This window comes from Hoplias malabaricus, chromosome 15 (assembly GCF_029633855.1).
Source record: "Hoplias malabaricus isolate fHopMal1 chromosome 15, fHopMal1.hap1, whole genome shotgun sequence".
In the NCBI taxonomy this organism is placed as follows: domain Eukaryota; kingdom Metazoa; phylum Chordata; class Actinopteri; order Characiformes; family Erythrinidae; genus Hoplias; species Hoplias malabaricus.
Window position 1 is genome coordinate 35069767 of NC_089814.1, and position 16531 is coordinate 35086297.

Consider the following 16531-nt stretch of genomic DNA (forward strand, 5'->3'; position numbering starts at 1 on the left):
CACTTGGACAATCCACTCAAGGAGAAGCGCTATAAATTGTACTATACACCGATAAACAAAACTATGAAATGGCTTCCGTGTGTATTTTATTTATTTATTTATTTATTTACTAATTTAATCAGCTCCACTGACCACACAGGGGCACCTTGTAGTGCTACAATTGCAGACTGTGATCCATCTGTTGCTCTGCATACTTTGTTAACCGCCCTCAGTCCTTTCACCTCAGACCCCCAGGGGACCGCCACAGGACAGATATGATTTGGGTGGTGGATCATCATAGGACTGATACATTTTCATAACTGTATATCAAATTATTTGAGATACTGACAGCCCCTGAACTCTAGCAGTAATGCTAACGAACACTAGATGGCAGTCTGTATCAACCTTGCAGCTCTTCACATGACCACAGAGCTTGGACTTCCTCTATTTTAACTCCCCAAAACACACTATTCCGTTCATGAAGGGCTTAAATTTTAATTTAATGCTGTATACACGACCATACACACACTATATATTATAACTGCCCATTGGAGACGGCTCTGACCCTGTATTTTCAATCATTCCATTTCAAGTATGCGAAAAAATAAATGAACATTCCCCGCAGTTAAATGTCTGAGACTTAAACACAGAGATGAGTGTTTAAATGAATGGCAGAGAACCTTGTGTACACAGATATGGACAATGGAACCGGACGTCTGGAATTGTACTTCCTCTCCACAACCTGAAGTGATCTCCAGCCATTTTAGGAGCTGTATATGGAATGAGAATGATTGTGGGATATAGTCATTTTTATTAATTCTGAAATGTTTTCCTTATAACTCCTTGTATGTCCAACATTTTAGCCTGAATATGTTTTGTATTAACTATATTTTAGGCCAAGATCTTGGCATAAAACAAGTCATAGGTAACATGTTTTGGGGGTTATATTAAAGAGATTCACTAGGCAGCCTTTAAAGGCAGACATCTGGTTACATTTACCACCACTGTGAACAGTTCTGGCTCATTTCACTCTCAAATATCGTATCCAGATAATGATGGGTCAGTTTGTGAAATATATGTGGGTTTCCTTTAAAACGCATTACAAATAAAGTTCTAGTTTGTGTGGGCCTGGAATAACATGCTGTACTGACATATGTTTGCCCTTGCTCCCCTTCTCCCTCCATCTCTTTCTCTCACAGAACAGCGAGAGTGATGGTGTGTGTATGAGGAGCAGAGTAAGTATTTGAGGATCACTGTCATTGCAGATAGCTCCTGTCCTCTCACATTCCCATAGGTCCCTCTGGTACACACACACACACACACACACAGAGACACACACTGGCATGCACACAGTGTGTGTGAGAGAAGTGTGACCTTCACGGCAGGTCAGAAGCTGATTTCTGATTTAGTGTCGATCCGCAGCGCTTGTCACGCCACTGAGGTGTTTTCCACACGGTAATAGAAAAGCTCAAGGGCAGAGAGAGAGAGAGAGAGAGAGAGAGAGAGAGAGAGAGAGAGAGAGAGAGAGAGAGAGAGAGAGAGAGAGAATGTATGACTCTCAAAGAAATATCACTAAAAGAACAAGTCAAAGCAAGTGAGAGCACGATGTCAAACATGAGCAATGGAATAAATCCCCTACTACACACACACACACAAATTCAGTGATAACATACACTCACAGAGAGAGAGAGAGAGAGAGAGAGAGATGAATATAGATGGAGTGAAAGTGGAGTTAACCTCTAATCCATAGTGGAGATGCTGCTATATTAGTTTAGAGGATTTACCTTCAGTAGGGCAAGCTATACACGGTGTGTGTGTGTGTGTGTGTGTGTGTGCACTAACTTCTTGAACTTGCACATAAACAAAGAGTGGAGAGCAGCAAATGGTGAGGAAATTCTATTTAAAAATGTGTTGGATTAAAACCGTGAACACCACCTTTAAACAGAGAAGTTCAGTACTGTGTGATGGAGAATGTGCTATTCCCTGTCCACTAGGGTACACTGGATGTACACTACTTATAGGGTGCACTACATATTTAAAAGGGAATAGTGAAATACTGAATTTGGGATACAGCCCACTTCTAGAGTTATGACTCCTTCTATTTTCTCGACTTTACTTTAGTTGTTGTGACTGGAAATGGAGTGTACGAGGGATCGGTCTCTGACTACTGGCATCAAACATTATGACATCCTTCATGACAAGTAGCAATAATGCTAACACGACAATGTCATACTGCTGGACATAATCAGTGATGACAACTCATGACAACATACGGCATTTCCCATGACATGTTTATGGCATGTTTTTATCAGTGTCATGTCGCAGGGTTCGAATAAAGGGTTAGCGGGTTTTGCTGTGGTTTTCTTACGAAGGCTGGATCTACGGGTCCTGAACATAGATGAAAGACACACACACACACACACACACACACACACACACTTCTGTCACTATGTTAAATCAGCTAAAACCCCTTTTCCAGTGCTGCTCTAAATCAAATATACCACACCGCAAATTAATAACTGTGAACCGACTGAATCAATAAAGCAAAATAATCAGAATTCCTTCACTATAACCCACCACACACACACACACACACACACACTCACCCACACAGCAAATGTAAAAATGTAATTTTGCCCTTCTGCTGTTTTGTATGTGTGTGCATGTCTCCTAGGACTATATGTGTGTGTGTGTGTGTGTGTGTCAGCACTGCCATTTCATTTAGTCACATCTGCTATGACTGTGACCCACATAAACCCATTCTTATGTATTAATTACGCATTAACTGAGTAGTGTCTTACACACACACACACACACACACACACACACACACACACACACACACAGTCTAATGCAGCATTAAATGAACTGACTAACTCACACTAACTCACACCCACGCACATAACACCATAACATCACATCACTTTCATACCTCCATGCATGGGTGACACCACCACGTCCCGGAGGCTCAAGAGAAGCTATGAATACTCAGTATCAAACACAACAATAACAACGAATAATAAAAAATAAAAAAAAAAAACACAAACACAACACCTGAGCTTCAGGAAAACAAGATCAGAGACCTGCCCCTGTTGCCATGGCAACTGCAAATATTTCCTATCAGCTCCATCTGCATTTTAAAATGGCAAGTGAGTAACTAAATGTGTTGTGCTTGCAAGGTGTCTGTGTGTGTGTGTGTGTGTGTGTGTGTGTCTGTGTGTGTGTGTGTAGATAAACACAGACGGGAACACGACAGAATATTAAAATAATTAAGGGAAATATATATATATATATTGTGATAAAGCTCACCCCTACACCATCGCAAAGTGAAATGGTGGGAGGTGTTCTCTATGGGTAGAGTCGGGCGAGAGGCCTGAGATGTTATAAGGTCGACTTGAAATAACACCGAGAGGTTCGATTTTTGGTTCCCTTCCACCTTTATTTACACACCAGACTTTAAATTACTATTTACAATATATACATGCGCGCTCCTTAAGGACAAAAAAAATAACAAAACAAAATTCTCTATTAGCAGAGACAAAAGGATAAAGACAACTAAATCAATTGAGTCTTAGTATGCCCTTAGGTTATGCTCCTCTCGCTACGGTCTAGCAGAGTCTCTCTCTTTTACCCTTGTGTGGTATATATAGGTAGCCCCGCCCTTTAGAATATACCATTCCCTTAAGAGGTTAAAGTTATTGTATCTTGGATACACAAGTTTCATAAACAATAAAAATTAACAATGAACTAGCAACTGTACCAAGATTCAACTACAGCCCTGGCATGTTTAACATTCATTCATAATATCAATATTTATTAGATAATATATTTTCCCTCTTCTAGATGCTAGTTCCCCCTTCCCTCTGTGGAGAATGGATTCAACCAGGTAAGTAAAACTCAGCATCAAGAGATAGTACTCTTTTCCCTCTCACATGACCCGTATGCAGGTGAGTAAGTACAGGTAAGTATACATAATGGCTTCTCTTGGTGATGTGTCACAGGTACTGTACATCATCACATATATATATAATAGTTTTCAATCCAACTCACCAAACAAGGACAGAGCAGCTTTGATGCCAAACCCTGCATAGCGCCCCCTTGTGAAGCAGTTCTTAAATGTGACTGAGTATGTGACACAAAGTGCTCTTTATGATGCAAATCCTGAGTGTGAGTGAGAGAATATGTATATGTAAATGAATGAGTACGTATGTGAGTGAGTTAGTGAGTGCCTGGACCTGGTGCATTGTGGGTAGAAGCCGAGCCGGTAGACGAGTGTGATGATCTGGACGATGAGTCTGGAAAATGGCGGCAAATATACACAGTGTATATAACACAGTAGACAGGTGGTCTTAATGTTTTTGGTCAATCAGTGATGTACATTTCATAGACAGTCATATACACATCCGAAGACAGACAGACAGACACATCTACGCCTGGAAAATATGAGTGAGAGAGAGAGAGAGAGAGAGAGAGAGAGATTCACCCTCCACTGCCCTATTGACCGATGTTGTTTATTGGCTGGAGACGAATCTGAGGAGAGCGGGGTCTCTACCGTTGGTGCGGTGCATTGTGGGAGAAGAGACGTGAGGCGTGGTGGGTCAGCGTTCACTTCCCTCGGCGGCGTGTGACAAATGAGCTAACGAGGAGCGCCCCCTGCATTTCCACAAACTAATTAACCCGGCAGGTCCGGAGACAAATTATAATATTTATGTAATATCATCTCACAGCTGACTGCGAGGAGCTCACCTTCATTTACATTCACCGCCATCCCTCCTGTTTACCTCCCGTCAATATCCATCCGCCATAACATTACAACCGCCTCCTTCTACAATTACACACAGTAATCCCACTAATGTTGCTCTGCATACTGTAGCCACGCCCCCTTTTCTTCAACGTTCAGCGCACTTGGAGGAGAGTATTAACTGCTGTGGTACTGTAAACGTAGCTTACGAGTTTTTCTTCTTTTATATTCAGTGATAAACTATATCTTTCTATGAGATTAATAGGCATTTATTCCTTTGCTCATGTTGTGAGATTAGATCATTAAAAGCTTGTCGGCAGCTCTAATAAAGAGGTTTATGTATGTGGAGGCGTCCCAGGCGTTCAGTTGTGTTTACAGTGTGTTTACTCTTTACAGAAAGGTACTGACTCTAACCTGTGATGCTCTGCGTAAAATCATCCTGCACAGTTTAAGCCTGGGCTACGGTGGTATACAGCGCACAGCACTGAGCTGTGGAACAGTGGAACTGTGTTCTCTGAAGTGAAGGAGCTCCCTTCGGGGATGAGTTGGAGTGGTGTGTGATCAAGAACTAATCACCAACATCAGCATCCGACGCTCACTGATGATCATGTGGCTAAATCCCATCAAATTCTGACGAACCTGAGCTTTCTTTGCGTGTCAGTGGAATTTATAACGAGTTGAACAAATCAACGATGGGTTGCCAGATTTTGAGAAAATGTACCACATAAAATCACTGGTTGTAGAGCCTCGTGTTACATTTGGTAAAACTGGAATTTCTAAATTCATCTCTCTGTGGGAGTAGGTTCTTAAAATATGTGTGGGTTGCCAGATTGACTTCATTATACAGCTGTTTAAAAAGGCCACAGGGACAAGCAGCTTTTTGTAGTTAGCCAAGTAACTTAAGCCGAGATCTGTCCAGAACAAATACCCGTCAGCTTTTTTACAGTTGAGGCTGAGAAATCCGGCTTTGTGGACCCTTCATGAACACTGGGCCAATCCAAGGGTTTTAACTATATAAAGAAATGCCTGGCAACCCATTAAAAATATAATTTAATATAATATTAAATTTGTTCATAATTTAAATCTAATATAAAACATTAGATGCACTGCAGATATTTTGGAGCGAAGTGAGTGATTAGGCTCAAGTGTGACATACTGAAAATGACTTTTATTTCTCATTACATTCAATCGATATAAACATGTTCAGGAGAAAAACAAAAATCTAAAACAAAAGTCCCTCGTTCAGAATAAAAGGTCCAACATTTAAGAAAGCGATCTTGGTGGTTTAATCACAGACAAATAACTCGGAACAAATCACAAAACTGACCAAAATGGGAACAATTCAAGAATGTGTTTATCTACACCAAACATCCTATAGAACAGCATTAGAACAGAGTCAGAGATTAGAAACGAGAAATTCAAGAAATTCCCCAAGGTCCTCGGCCACCATCGCACATGCAGTCGACGCCGATGCGTTTGGAAGTCTTGCTTTCGTTTTTTAAGATGCATTTTTTTCCATTTTACTCTCCTTCATATTGTAAAAAAAAACATCTTCATCTTTTTTTTCTTCTTCTTCTTCTTCATCACTTGTTTTATTTTTATTTTTTTTTCAAGACAAAAAATCTCTCCCAGTCAGTTTGGCTTTGTCCTTCTCTCTTCCCCTTCTCTTCATTCCACCCACAGAAACGGCTGCAAAAAATTTTTTGATTTGAAATAAATAAATGTGCACGCAAAATAAATAGGAGAAATTTACAGAGCTCCAGGAAATTCTCAAACCAGAGAAATGTCCGGTCCCTAAATTGCACGCAATTCAAACCTCTATTTATTTTATTGACGCGTTTTTAAACTAGCATTGCTTGAGGAGATCCTGTCCTGAGACTCCGCGGAGGGGTTTATCAAAGCCAGACTTAGAATCATATTTACAGAATTTGTTATTATTCTCAAGTGTAGTCGATGAGCCAAGACTCGCTGGGGGTCTGTAAAATCCACTTCGCAGGTCTTCAGCTAGGAGGCTAATGTAGTGAATGACAACGGGGATTAGCCTCAGTACGTTGGTCACTTCCGGAAACAAGTTCATACCATTTTTTCTGACAAAACAATGGACATTTTTATAACCTTCTTTCACAGCTCTGCTGGGTATATATTCTATGCACATCGGAAAATACTCAACAACTCTACAGTGTTTGAAAGGGTTCAGGCTAAGTGCTGTTCTACAAAGCCTTTAGCCAAATCCTCCCATTTTTCCTGTTGGACAGGCTTGATAGAGGTTTAGTTTTCTGGCGGGGGAGTCGTAGTTAGTGGAATAAATACGCCTGAATATGTGTGCTAACATGCTAATGCAGCTCACAATAACGAAGTCTGGGACAAGTATACCCATAAACATGACTCATAAAAGTGACTGTGTTTTGCACAAAAATGGACAAACTTTGGTCAGATATGAACCTGTTTTATGAATTTTAATTTTTGTTTATATACAGCTTTATATATTACTGTTAAGACACAAATCTATTGTGGATCTTATGGGAAACAGCACCCCCTAGCTGCTTCTGCTTGAAGTTTGAAGTGGGTGGAGCTGTAGAGGGAGGCAGGGTACCCCTGTGTTGGTTTGTTTGGTTCCCATAACAACAGGGAGGAAAAAAGGAAAAGAAAACGCCCATGCGGCCAGCAGAGCAGTGCAGCTTGGTGGAATACAGCTAGTGAATGTGCTACTGGAGATTATCCTCCAGCACCAGGGCAGAATGTAGCTCCAGTGATAAACTAAAGAAGCCTTCGGACCCTCACACACTGAACATGTGCCGTGGCTGACTGACTACACTTGGGAATAGTGGCAAATCCCGGGAACACGGACCCATCGCTTTAACAGAGAGCTTTAAAGTGACGTGTCTGAATCTCGCGGTGTGGACGCGGATCATCCAGGGCCGTGTTTTAGGTGAAGCTCATGGAGACGGTGTGCTCGAGCGCTTTGCGCCGCAGTGACGCGATGCTGGTGCCGCGCCACATGTCCGTATCCGGGCCTGCGCCACAGAGTTGTGGGGAGCCTCCGGCGCCCATACCGGGGAAGGCGGGCTGGTAGAGGTGCGGCTGCAGTGCGGAGCTGCCGGACTGCAGCCCGCCTGACAGGCCCATGGAGCTGGCCTGGCTGCACGCGGCGGACACGGCCTGCTGGCGGCTGAGCGCGGGCGGCAGCGGCGGGAGCTGGGACACCCCGGCCATCCCCGCTGCGGCCCAGCGGGCGTCCCCTGCCGCGTGGAAGGAGCACAGGCCGTCTCCCATGGCCGCAGACGCGGAGGAGTACTGCAGGCCGTGCGTGGGCAGCAGGGTGCCCGGGGCGCGGAACACGTTGGTGCTCTTCTTGCGCTTCTTCCACTTTGCGCGGCGGTTCTGGAACCACACCTGGAGAAGGGGAATGGGGGGAGGGAAAACAAAGAGGAAATCAGACACCAATATTTCCCAGATGTTCTGAGCATAAGAAAATTCAGAATTGCTCGATGCGTCCAAAACAATTACGTCACTGCCGGAGCTCATTTTAGATCTGTTTATTATTTATTTTCAATCCTGTATTTTGAAATAATTCTCAGTATTTATCAAAATAAAAAGGATGAGGCCTGAAACCGCGATACCTCGTGATATTTATTAGTTTACTACACATTTATTAGTTACTAAATGTTTAAATCAGAACATTTAACAAACGTTAACAATGTTATTATATTACCGTTTTAATAAGGGAATTTTGTACGTATTTTTATTTTTAACTTGACCCCTGTAAATCACACTGATTTATTTACATATATATTTATTTATTTGTTTGTTTGTTTATATAATAATTGACATAATCCAAATTAAAATGGCCGCTCTTGGTGGCATTATCGTGATGTAGTATTTTTCTTAATTTATTTATGTGTTATTAGTTTGCCTGTTTTTTAAAGAATGATTTCTTTTTGGGCGATTAAACTACAGTCTTATGATTCAGTGTTTAATATTCGATGATTTACCTCGACATCTTTCATTCATTTATAAACGCATTCATTCATTTTTAATTAGAAAGGAATATCTGTTTTATTTATTTTACAGTCACAGAATACATTTTGTTTGTCGAGTTTGCTGCTGTCTCACTTTACATTTTATTATAATTTTTGATACTCTAACTTTATTTATTTAATGTCGGAAAATAAAATGTTCACAGTCCTTTTTGCTGAGAAAATAATGACTGTTTATTTTATGTTGGTTTTTCCTCAATATTCTGCAGCAGGAATATTCGATCATAATATATATTTATTAATTAAATTACTGGTTTATTAAAAGGCTTTAGGACCAGTCTGGAAACAGAGGGCTTTAGCTGTTTATCTTTAGTTTTATGTCATGAAGATCATAAGGAGTTTAGGTCATCGATATCGTCTGAATTCACTGAAACAAACTCGCACCTTCAAGATTTTTCAGCTGATAATCTACAAAACTTTAGGTTTGAAGTGAATGTGACTATTTACCGTTGTGTTTTTTAGTTGTAGTTGATGTGTGTGTTGGTTTAGTTTTTTTAGCGGCTTCGCCAAAACAAATATTTTTTTCCTTCTGGGCATCCGTAAAACGAATCCGCGAGGTGTTGGAGGTCTTAGAGCGCTGGGTTGAAGAAATATTGACGAATAATAATAACAACTAAAAAAAAACCGTGACACGTTATTTTATATTTTTCAAAACATTTATGCCGTAAGATTTGTTTGGCAGTGACGTCACGTGCGCATTAAATAAGCGCTTACTGCAAGTGACGTCATGTTACCGGCACCTCGGGAGTTAGGGCGCGTGGGGAATTTTCTGTAAACGGTTGTAATATTCACGCGAGCGCGACGGCAGCTCTGGAGCAGGAGCCGCGCTGGTGGCCTGCAAATGGCACGCGCGCGCCTGCACGGTGTTTATTTCCCCGGGTCCTCGAGGTTTATAGAGACCTCATCACCCAGCCGAGCGCGCGATGATTAACGAGCCCATTTCGGGTCCGGCGCGAGAGAGGGAGGGTGATAGGGAGAGGGAAAGAGGGAGTGAGGGAGGGAGGGGAAAAAATGGGGTGTCATATTAGGACCCCGCACGAGACCAGCCGTGAAATCCGGCCTCGAGCGCATTACACTTCAGAGGAACAAAGAAAACGCAATTTCTCAAACTATTAAAGAAGGTGAAAAATAGATAGAGCACGCTCTCGGAGCGCGAGCCATTAAGACGTGGAGGATGACAGTCTTATTTCTGGAGTGGTTATTTTTATTATGTGTGCGAGTGTGTGTGTGTGTGTGTGGGGGGGGGGGGGGTGTATTATAGTAATGGCAGTCATGATGTTTCTGTTTTAATTTTAATATTAAATAAAAATGTAAAAATGAAAAGGTAAACACGTTTTTTTCTGCCGGATATGACGTTCAGTTTTGTTGCAACATGGTGCCACGCCTTAAACAATTAATGCTACTAACAATAAACTGTAAAAACATTGAAATTATGTAAATCCTTTGATATATTTGTAATCATTTTTGTTGTTGTTTATTTTTATCATTTTATAAAATTACATTGATGTAAATTAATCTTTACTTATTTTTTTCTTACTATAATATTTTGATGCTATTGTTTAATGTTGTATGTCATGCTACGGAGCCGGCAAATAGTAATAATAATAATAATCATTATTATTATTATTATTATTATTATTATTATTATTATTACCTGCGGTGGATAAAATAAGACATAAAATATAAAATATGGCAAAAACATGACATTTTCAATTCTTTCAATTTCACGTTTTTTCCCATAAGTCAGACGTGGTAACAGAGGGTGAGCACGTGCGTATAATCAAAAAGCGCCGACATTTTGCACAGGATCATGATTCACTTTTAACGCAAATAAAAAACACAAATAAACCAACTCAGCTGAAGCATCTGTATGATTTCAGCTCGAGCTCAGTCAGGAGGCTAATTCCGAAATCGCGCGGTAATAACGAGCAGGGGTTTATGGCTAAACCTGCTCGTGCTTAATGAACTCCAAGCCCACCAATCACACGCCATCGTTTTTTCCCCCTAGTTTTTCGTTTATAAAACGATAAAGATTATTAGGATCAGGTTTAACTGCGCTTTTTAGATAAATATGCGCTCGCTCCCCGTGTGTGTGTGTGTTTAAGAAAATATATGCTGTAAATTAAATATAAATGATTAAATATATAATGTATATTTTAATGTCGAAAGCACTGGATATGTTTTTTCACTCACGCTCTTAAAAACACGCTTCTTCAAAGGTCCTTCTGTACGGAAAATGAATGTATAGAACCTGTACTACTCAAGGAACCACTGCATGTTTACACGATGTTTACACGATGTTTACAATCAGCCTGAAGAGCACTTCACATGGTTCTGTTGAGACACTGTATTTTCTAAAGAACACCTTAAGAACGATCTCTTTTTAAAAGTAAACATCAAACATCTGTTTAAACATTTGTCTTAAACAGAACCAGTTTCAATACGGTGCTACATAGAACCATACACGTTCTCCGTCAGTCTGGAGAACCATGCCTTTTTAATCTAAATGGAACTTATTACAGCCACGGCTTTTACTAAATAAACATTGAGGAACCACTTTTTAAGATTTTAATCGACAAACTCTTCAAGAACATTGAAATGTGAGGTTTCCTTGATTTTTAACAACGTTTCTTTTATTACGAACGTCACTTTTTTAAAAATAAATGATTCATTAATTCATAATATTTATTGTTTGTGTTTTTTGTTCGCTTTATTATTGCAGTTGTGGACGCTGGAACCAAACCGCTTTTTTGGTTTATTTTGATTTTCGTGATTACTTTTGGAAACGCTTTTAGCCAATTTAGCATTTCTATTATATCACCTTCCGTGCAGTTTAGTCGCGTGTGTTTATACAGCCTCCCACTCTACACTCTACACCTACACGATCCTATTTAAAAACACATTCATGCATTTTCTTTGTTTTCTGATATTTCTGTTATATTTCAGGCCCCGGGTGTTTGTTTACGTTCCACAGAACAGCGTAAATGTCTGCATAATGTAAAAGTGGAGCTGCGCGAGAACGGCCTTGTTCTAAAAGGGTATGTAGAGGGTATTTTTGTTTAGTGACGCAGGTGAACACTGATAAACAATAGCCTAAATTCCCCAGTGTCTCTAATAATAATAATAATACAAACATTCACGGACTTGTGTTAAATTAAAGAAAGTCTTATATATGGATTCACATTTGTATGTGCAGAAATCTGTGCGTCCCTCGTCAAACGACGTGGCCGAATTGAATAAATTATAATCAAATTCGGATTGTAATAAAAACAACAAGCTATTTAAATACACAGTAAACAAATACAACACAAGGCTGTCCTGTGCAAGGTTACGGCGCCATTTTCCCCCAATAATTTCAGCCTTAAATATTTAATGCCAGTTAGAAATAAAAAATCTAAAAATTATATAAAAAAATAACCATCAATTTACCAAAACATATCAGGGCTGGTTAGTGGTCATTTGTTGAAATACTCAGTATTTCCGGTGCTGATGCAAGAAACAAAAATAAATAAACAAAACAATTAATAATAATAAAAAACAAAACAGAAACGCTGACATTTTAAAGAACAAATTTTTGATTTTTGCACGTGACTCTCCATATCTCACTGTATTTACTACACAGGGCCAATTAATAAAAGTCCCTGGGTTCAAAAGACGCTCACCTGCACGCGGGACTCGGTGAGGCCGATCCGCAGCGCGAGCTCCTCGCGCATGAAGATGTCCGGGTAGTGTGTCTTGGCGAAGCTGCGCTCGAGCTCGTTGAGCTGCGCAGGGGTGAAGCGCGTGCGGTGCCGCTTCTGCTTCTGCGTCTGGCTCTGGCTCTGCTGTTGCTGCTGCTGCTGTTGTTGCTGCTGCTGCTGCTGTTGTTGTTGTTGTTGTTGATGTTGCTGTTGTTGATGCTGATGTTGTTGATGTTGCTTGTCCTGCTCTTTCCCGTTCACCGGAACCGCGGCGGGGTTGGAGCCCGCGCTGCTGACGTCATCGCCCGGTAGCAGCGTGGCGCCCTCCACGGTGTCCGCGCCCAGGTGCGCGTGCTCGGCTCCCGCGCCCCCGCTAAGTCGGCACTTCAAAGCCTCGCTGTGTCCCAAAAGTTCAGCCGCCGCGTCTTTCATCCCTGCGATTCACAACCGCAACAAATTTGAAAACCGCAAACATTATGCAAAAAGGGCATTGTTTTCATGAAAGTACAGTCCTGTGATCAAGAGAAAGAAGGAGAAGGTTCGGGCGGAATCACAGGCTTTTTACGCACCGGAAAAATCACGCGCAAATATTTATTAATTCTATTTACAGTATTGACGCGGTGTAACGTTCGCTTCAGAAACCTATTGAATCTGCACGCGCTTCAACCCTGTACTAAATATAAACAAATGTAATAACCGCGTGCGCTTGGCGTGGGTCGTGGTGTTTGGAAAGAGGGAGGGGGGGTGCAAAACAACACCTTCAAACGCAAACGGACCGTCCTTCCTTAAATATTATTAAATTATAGAAATTAAGTTAAGAGACGGAAACTCACGGTTAGATTTTTTTCGTCTCTAATTTTTACGGTGGAGTTATTTGAGTAACATCCGTTTACTCTAATTTCCAAGGAGGAGTTTGTTAGGATATATCCACTAACCCTAATATTTAAGGTGGATTTATTTGAGTAAAAACACGAATTCGAATATTTACGGTGGAATTCTAAGACATTTTTAATGTGAAGTTATTAGAGTAAGATCCACTAACTCTAATTTTTAAGATGGAGTTATTAGTGAGGTTTAATGTGGAATTATTAGAATGTATCAATAACTCTAACGTTTAGTCTGAAGCTATTTGTGGAAGGCCCATGAACTCTAATGTGATGGTAGAGTTATTAGTCTGGGATCCATTATCTCTAATGTTTAAGGTGGAGCTATTAGAGTGAGATCCATTATCTCTGTGTTTACGGTTCAGTTATTTGAGTATTGTTTAAGGTGGAGTTATTTTTGAAAAACGCAAATATTTTGATTTTAAATTTAAATTTAGTTGAAATTTTAATGTCATTTAAATTGAGTGTTTAATATAAAAAAATGAATACCCCCCAAATAAAATAATAAAAACAAAAACAAAAAAATAATAAAAGCAAAATAAAATCTTTAGTTGTGTGAATGACCCAGAGTGCGTTTAGGTTCAGCCTCAATTTAAATTAGTTTAGATAATGGATTTCTATATAATAATAATAATAATAATAATAATAATAATAATAATTATTATTATTATTATTATTATTATTATTATATAGAAATCCATTATCTAAATGGTAGTGGTAGTCTAGTAGTAGTAGTAGTATGGAAATAAATCCTCATGTTTTAAGTTTTTGATTTTAAAGAAATCGTCGCGGATTTTTGTTGGAAAATAAGGAAACAATAAAATTAAAAAACGCAAACTCGATTTTCTGTTTTCGCACGTCTCAAACATTATCACTCCTTAGAAAATATTCCTGTACAGCATCTACCAAACGTTCCCTGTGCTTTAAAACCGGCGGAACGGTGGAACGGTGCTGCAGAGGACCACAGTTAGTTCTAACAAAGAGACGAAGTTTTTAACTGAAATCAAAAGAAGAGTTTCGGAACATTTCCGGTTCCTTCTGACGGAGCTTTCGTCGAACGTGTTAATTTTAAACACGTGCGTTAATAACAACATCACTAAATTAAACAAACATGCAAACACTCAAATGCGAAAACAAAGGGGGGATAAAAAAAATCGGAAACGGAAGCGCGTGTTTTTGTAATTTGTGATCGTCCCGTTCAGTCGCAATTTGGATTAAATTAAATTAGAGAGTAATGTAATAATAATGATTACTCTCGCAATGAAATCAGTCCCCCGAACCGCGCGCCGCTGGGTTATTTATTTAACAGAGGAGAGAAAGAGAGAAAGAGAGAGAGAAAACAGAAAGATCCTCGCGCTTACAGTAGAGCTGTAGACCGGTGTTGGCCGGTAACTCACCGAGGCGAGCGTCCAGCAGGTCGGCGTGCGAAAGCATCTCCTCTCGCAAAAGCCGAACGACTGAAAAAAGAAGAAGAAAAAAAAAACTAAAGAGAAAACACCAGAGCGCGAGCCCTGAACGAACGAACCCCCGCGCGTGGAGAAAAAAACAAACGCGAACGAACGGATAAAAAAAACAAACGAGACATAGATGCAGTAAATGAGAGCAAATTCGCCTCGCGCTTTTAAAAAGGAGGATCTCGTGCGTTATAATGGCCTTTAGCGGAACGGGGAGGCGCTTCAGAGCGGAGTGCGCCCGCGCGCTGCTCCGATAACAGCCAATCAGCGTCGCAGGCCACATGCGCTCAGACAGCCACTCCGGGCGCGTGCCCTCCGCTCTTCATCCGGGCTCCGTCACCGTCCCGCGCCGCGCGCCGCTGGGGCTCGGGCCGAGCGTTTGCTTTTGTTTGTTTTCTTTTTTTCTCTTTCTTTCTTTCTTTCCCTCCTAATATTTTTTTCGGTCATTCAATCTTCATCATCCTGTTGAAGCTTTAACACGTTAAAACATATTTATATACATTCCATATCTGTCATATTTTCCGGTTTAATTATATATTCACATTTATCTCATTAATATATAAATATATACCCCATTTTCCTATATATTTTCACATATACTTCCATTTTCGTATTTTTCAATAATCCATAGTTCATTATTATTTTATTTTCCCGTGTTCCATTACTTTAACATTATATTCGCTTTTCAACACATGGTCATCTTCCTCCAAATGTCCTCACCTCTTCCCGTAGACGCCATTAATACAACGTGATATATAAGTAATAATAAAAATATACATTAAAAATGTATATTACTTTCACGTTATATACATATCTCCTGGTCCCCAATAAATCAGACAAATAATAAACAAAATAAAAAGGAAATAAAGGAACAAATAGTTGATGGAAGCCCCTCTGAGCCCTGAGTGTCACTGACGCGCCCTGAGGGGAAGAGCTCTCTAATTGAGAGCCAAGTCTTGTTTCCTCAGAACGGTTTCGCCCATAACACTTCCCGAAACGATGGGAAGGGTGTGTGTGTGTGGGGGGGGGGGGGGGGGGGTGTCATTTTAGAGCTCATTAGGCTTTTATGTAATTAGTGCCCCCCAGTGTAAATGTATAGGCCTCTGTGTTGAGATGATGATGGTCGGATCAGGAGGAAGAGAATCAGCGCTGATTTAAGGCCGTTCAGAGACTCAGAGGATGAGGGGGCGGGGCTTAGTGTAAATGATACCAAAGCAAATGAGGTGCGTAATTTGAGGGGGGGGGGGTGGATATCTCTGAAAACTATACAAGAAAGAGAAATTGATGACAGAGTAAGAGAGAGAGAGAGAGAAATAGGGCAGGTGTTTGATGTTAGCTGGAGGGGAGTGAATGGAGCTCTTGTGAGGCGCGCGAACAAAACTGGCGACTGAGTAGAGGAGGTGGGGAGGGTGTCGTTTGGATGTGTCCAAGTTTTCTTTTCTATGTATTTAGGGTAAAAACACTAAGTGTTCGTTCCTTTCCTTCATTTCTCATCGACTCCAGCTCTTCATCATCATCATCGTTTACGTCATTAACATTTTTGTTTATCAGCAACATCGTCATCACAATAATAAAGATTTCCTTCCTTCCCTTTCTCTCTCACTCTAATCTTTCCTTTGTCTTTCTAAAGAGGTCTGTTATTCTTTCTCATTCCTTATTTTCTCTCTCTCTCTCTCTTTTACTCTGTCATCACTTTCTCTCTCTCATGCTCTCATTTATTTATTTATTAATAAACGTTAACGCGGATTTGACCTGA

General features: G+C 40.4%; 1 protein-coding gene across 1 annotated transcript; it reads right to left on the minus strand.

The window, feature by feature from the left end:
- Positions 1-5900: 5900 nt before the first annotated feature.
- Positions 5901-14866, minus strand: otpa (orthopedia homeobox a). The gene is made up of 3 exons (XM_066646460.1): positions 14683-14866; positions 12420-12871; positions 5901-8113 (listed from the first exon to the last, which is right to left on the minus strand). Exons 1-3 carry the CDS (start codon positions 14753-14755, stop codon positions 7646-7648), a joined length of 993 nt encoding a protein of 330 aa, XP_066502557.1. The 5' UTR covers positions 14756-14866; the 3' UTR covers positions 5901-7645.
- Positions 14867-16531: the final 1665 nt, after the last annotated feature.

Bases quoted from the DNA above. Each gene is read 5' to 3' on its own strand.
- otpa (XM_066646460.1), bottom strand. From the start codon at position 14,755: ATGCTTTCGCACGCCGACCTGCTGGACGCTCGCCTCGGTGAGTTACCG. The intron at 12,872-14,682 runs GTAAGCGCGAGG...TGTGAATCGCAG, and splicing joins CACCGGTCTACAGCTCTACT to GGATGAAAGACGCGGCGGCT. The intron at 8,114-12,419 runs GTGAGCGTCTTT...CCCCTTCTCCAG, and splicing joins TCACCGAGTCCCGCGTGCAG to GTGTGGTTCCAGAACCGCCG.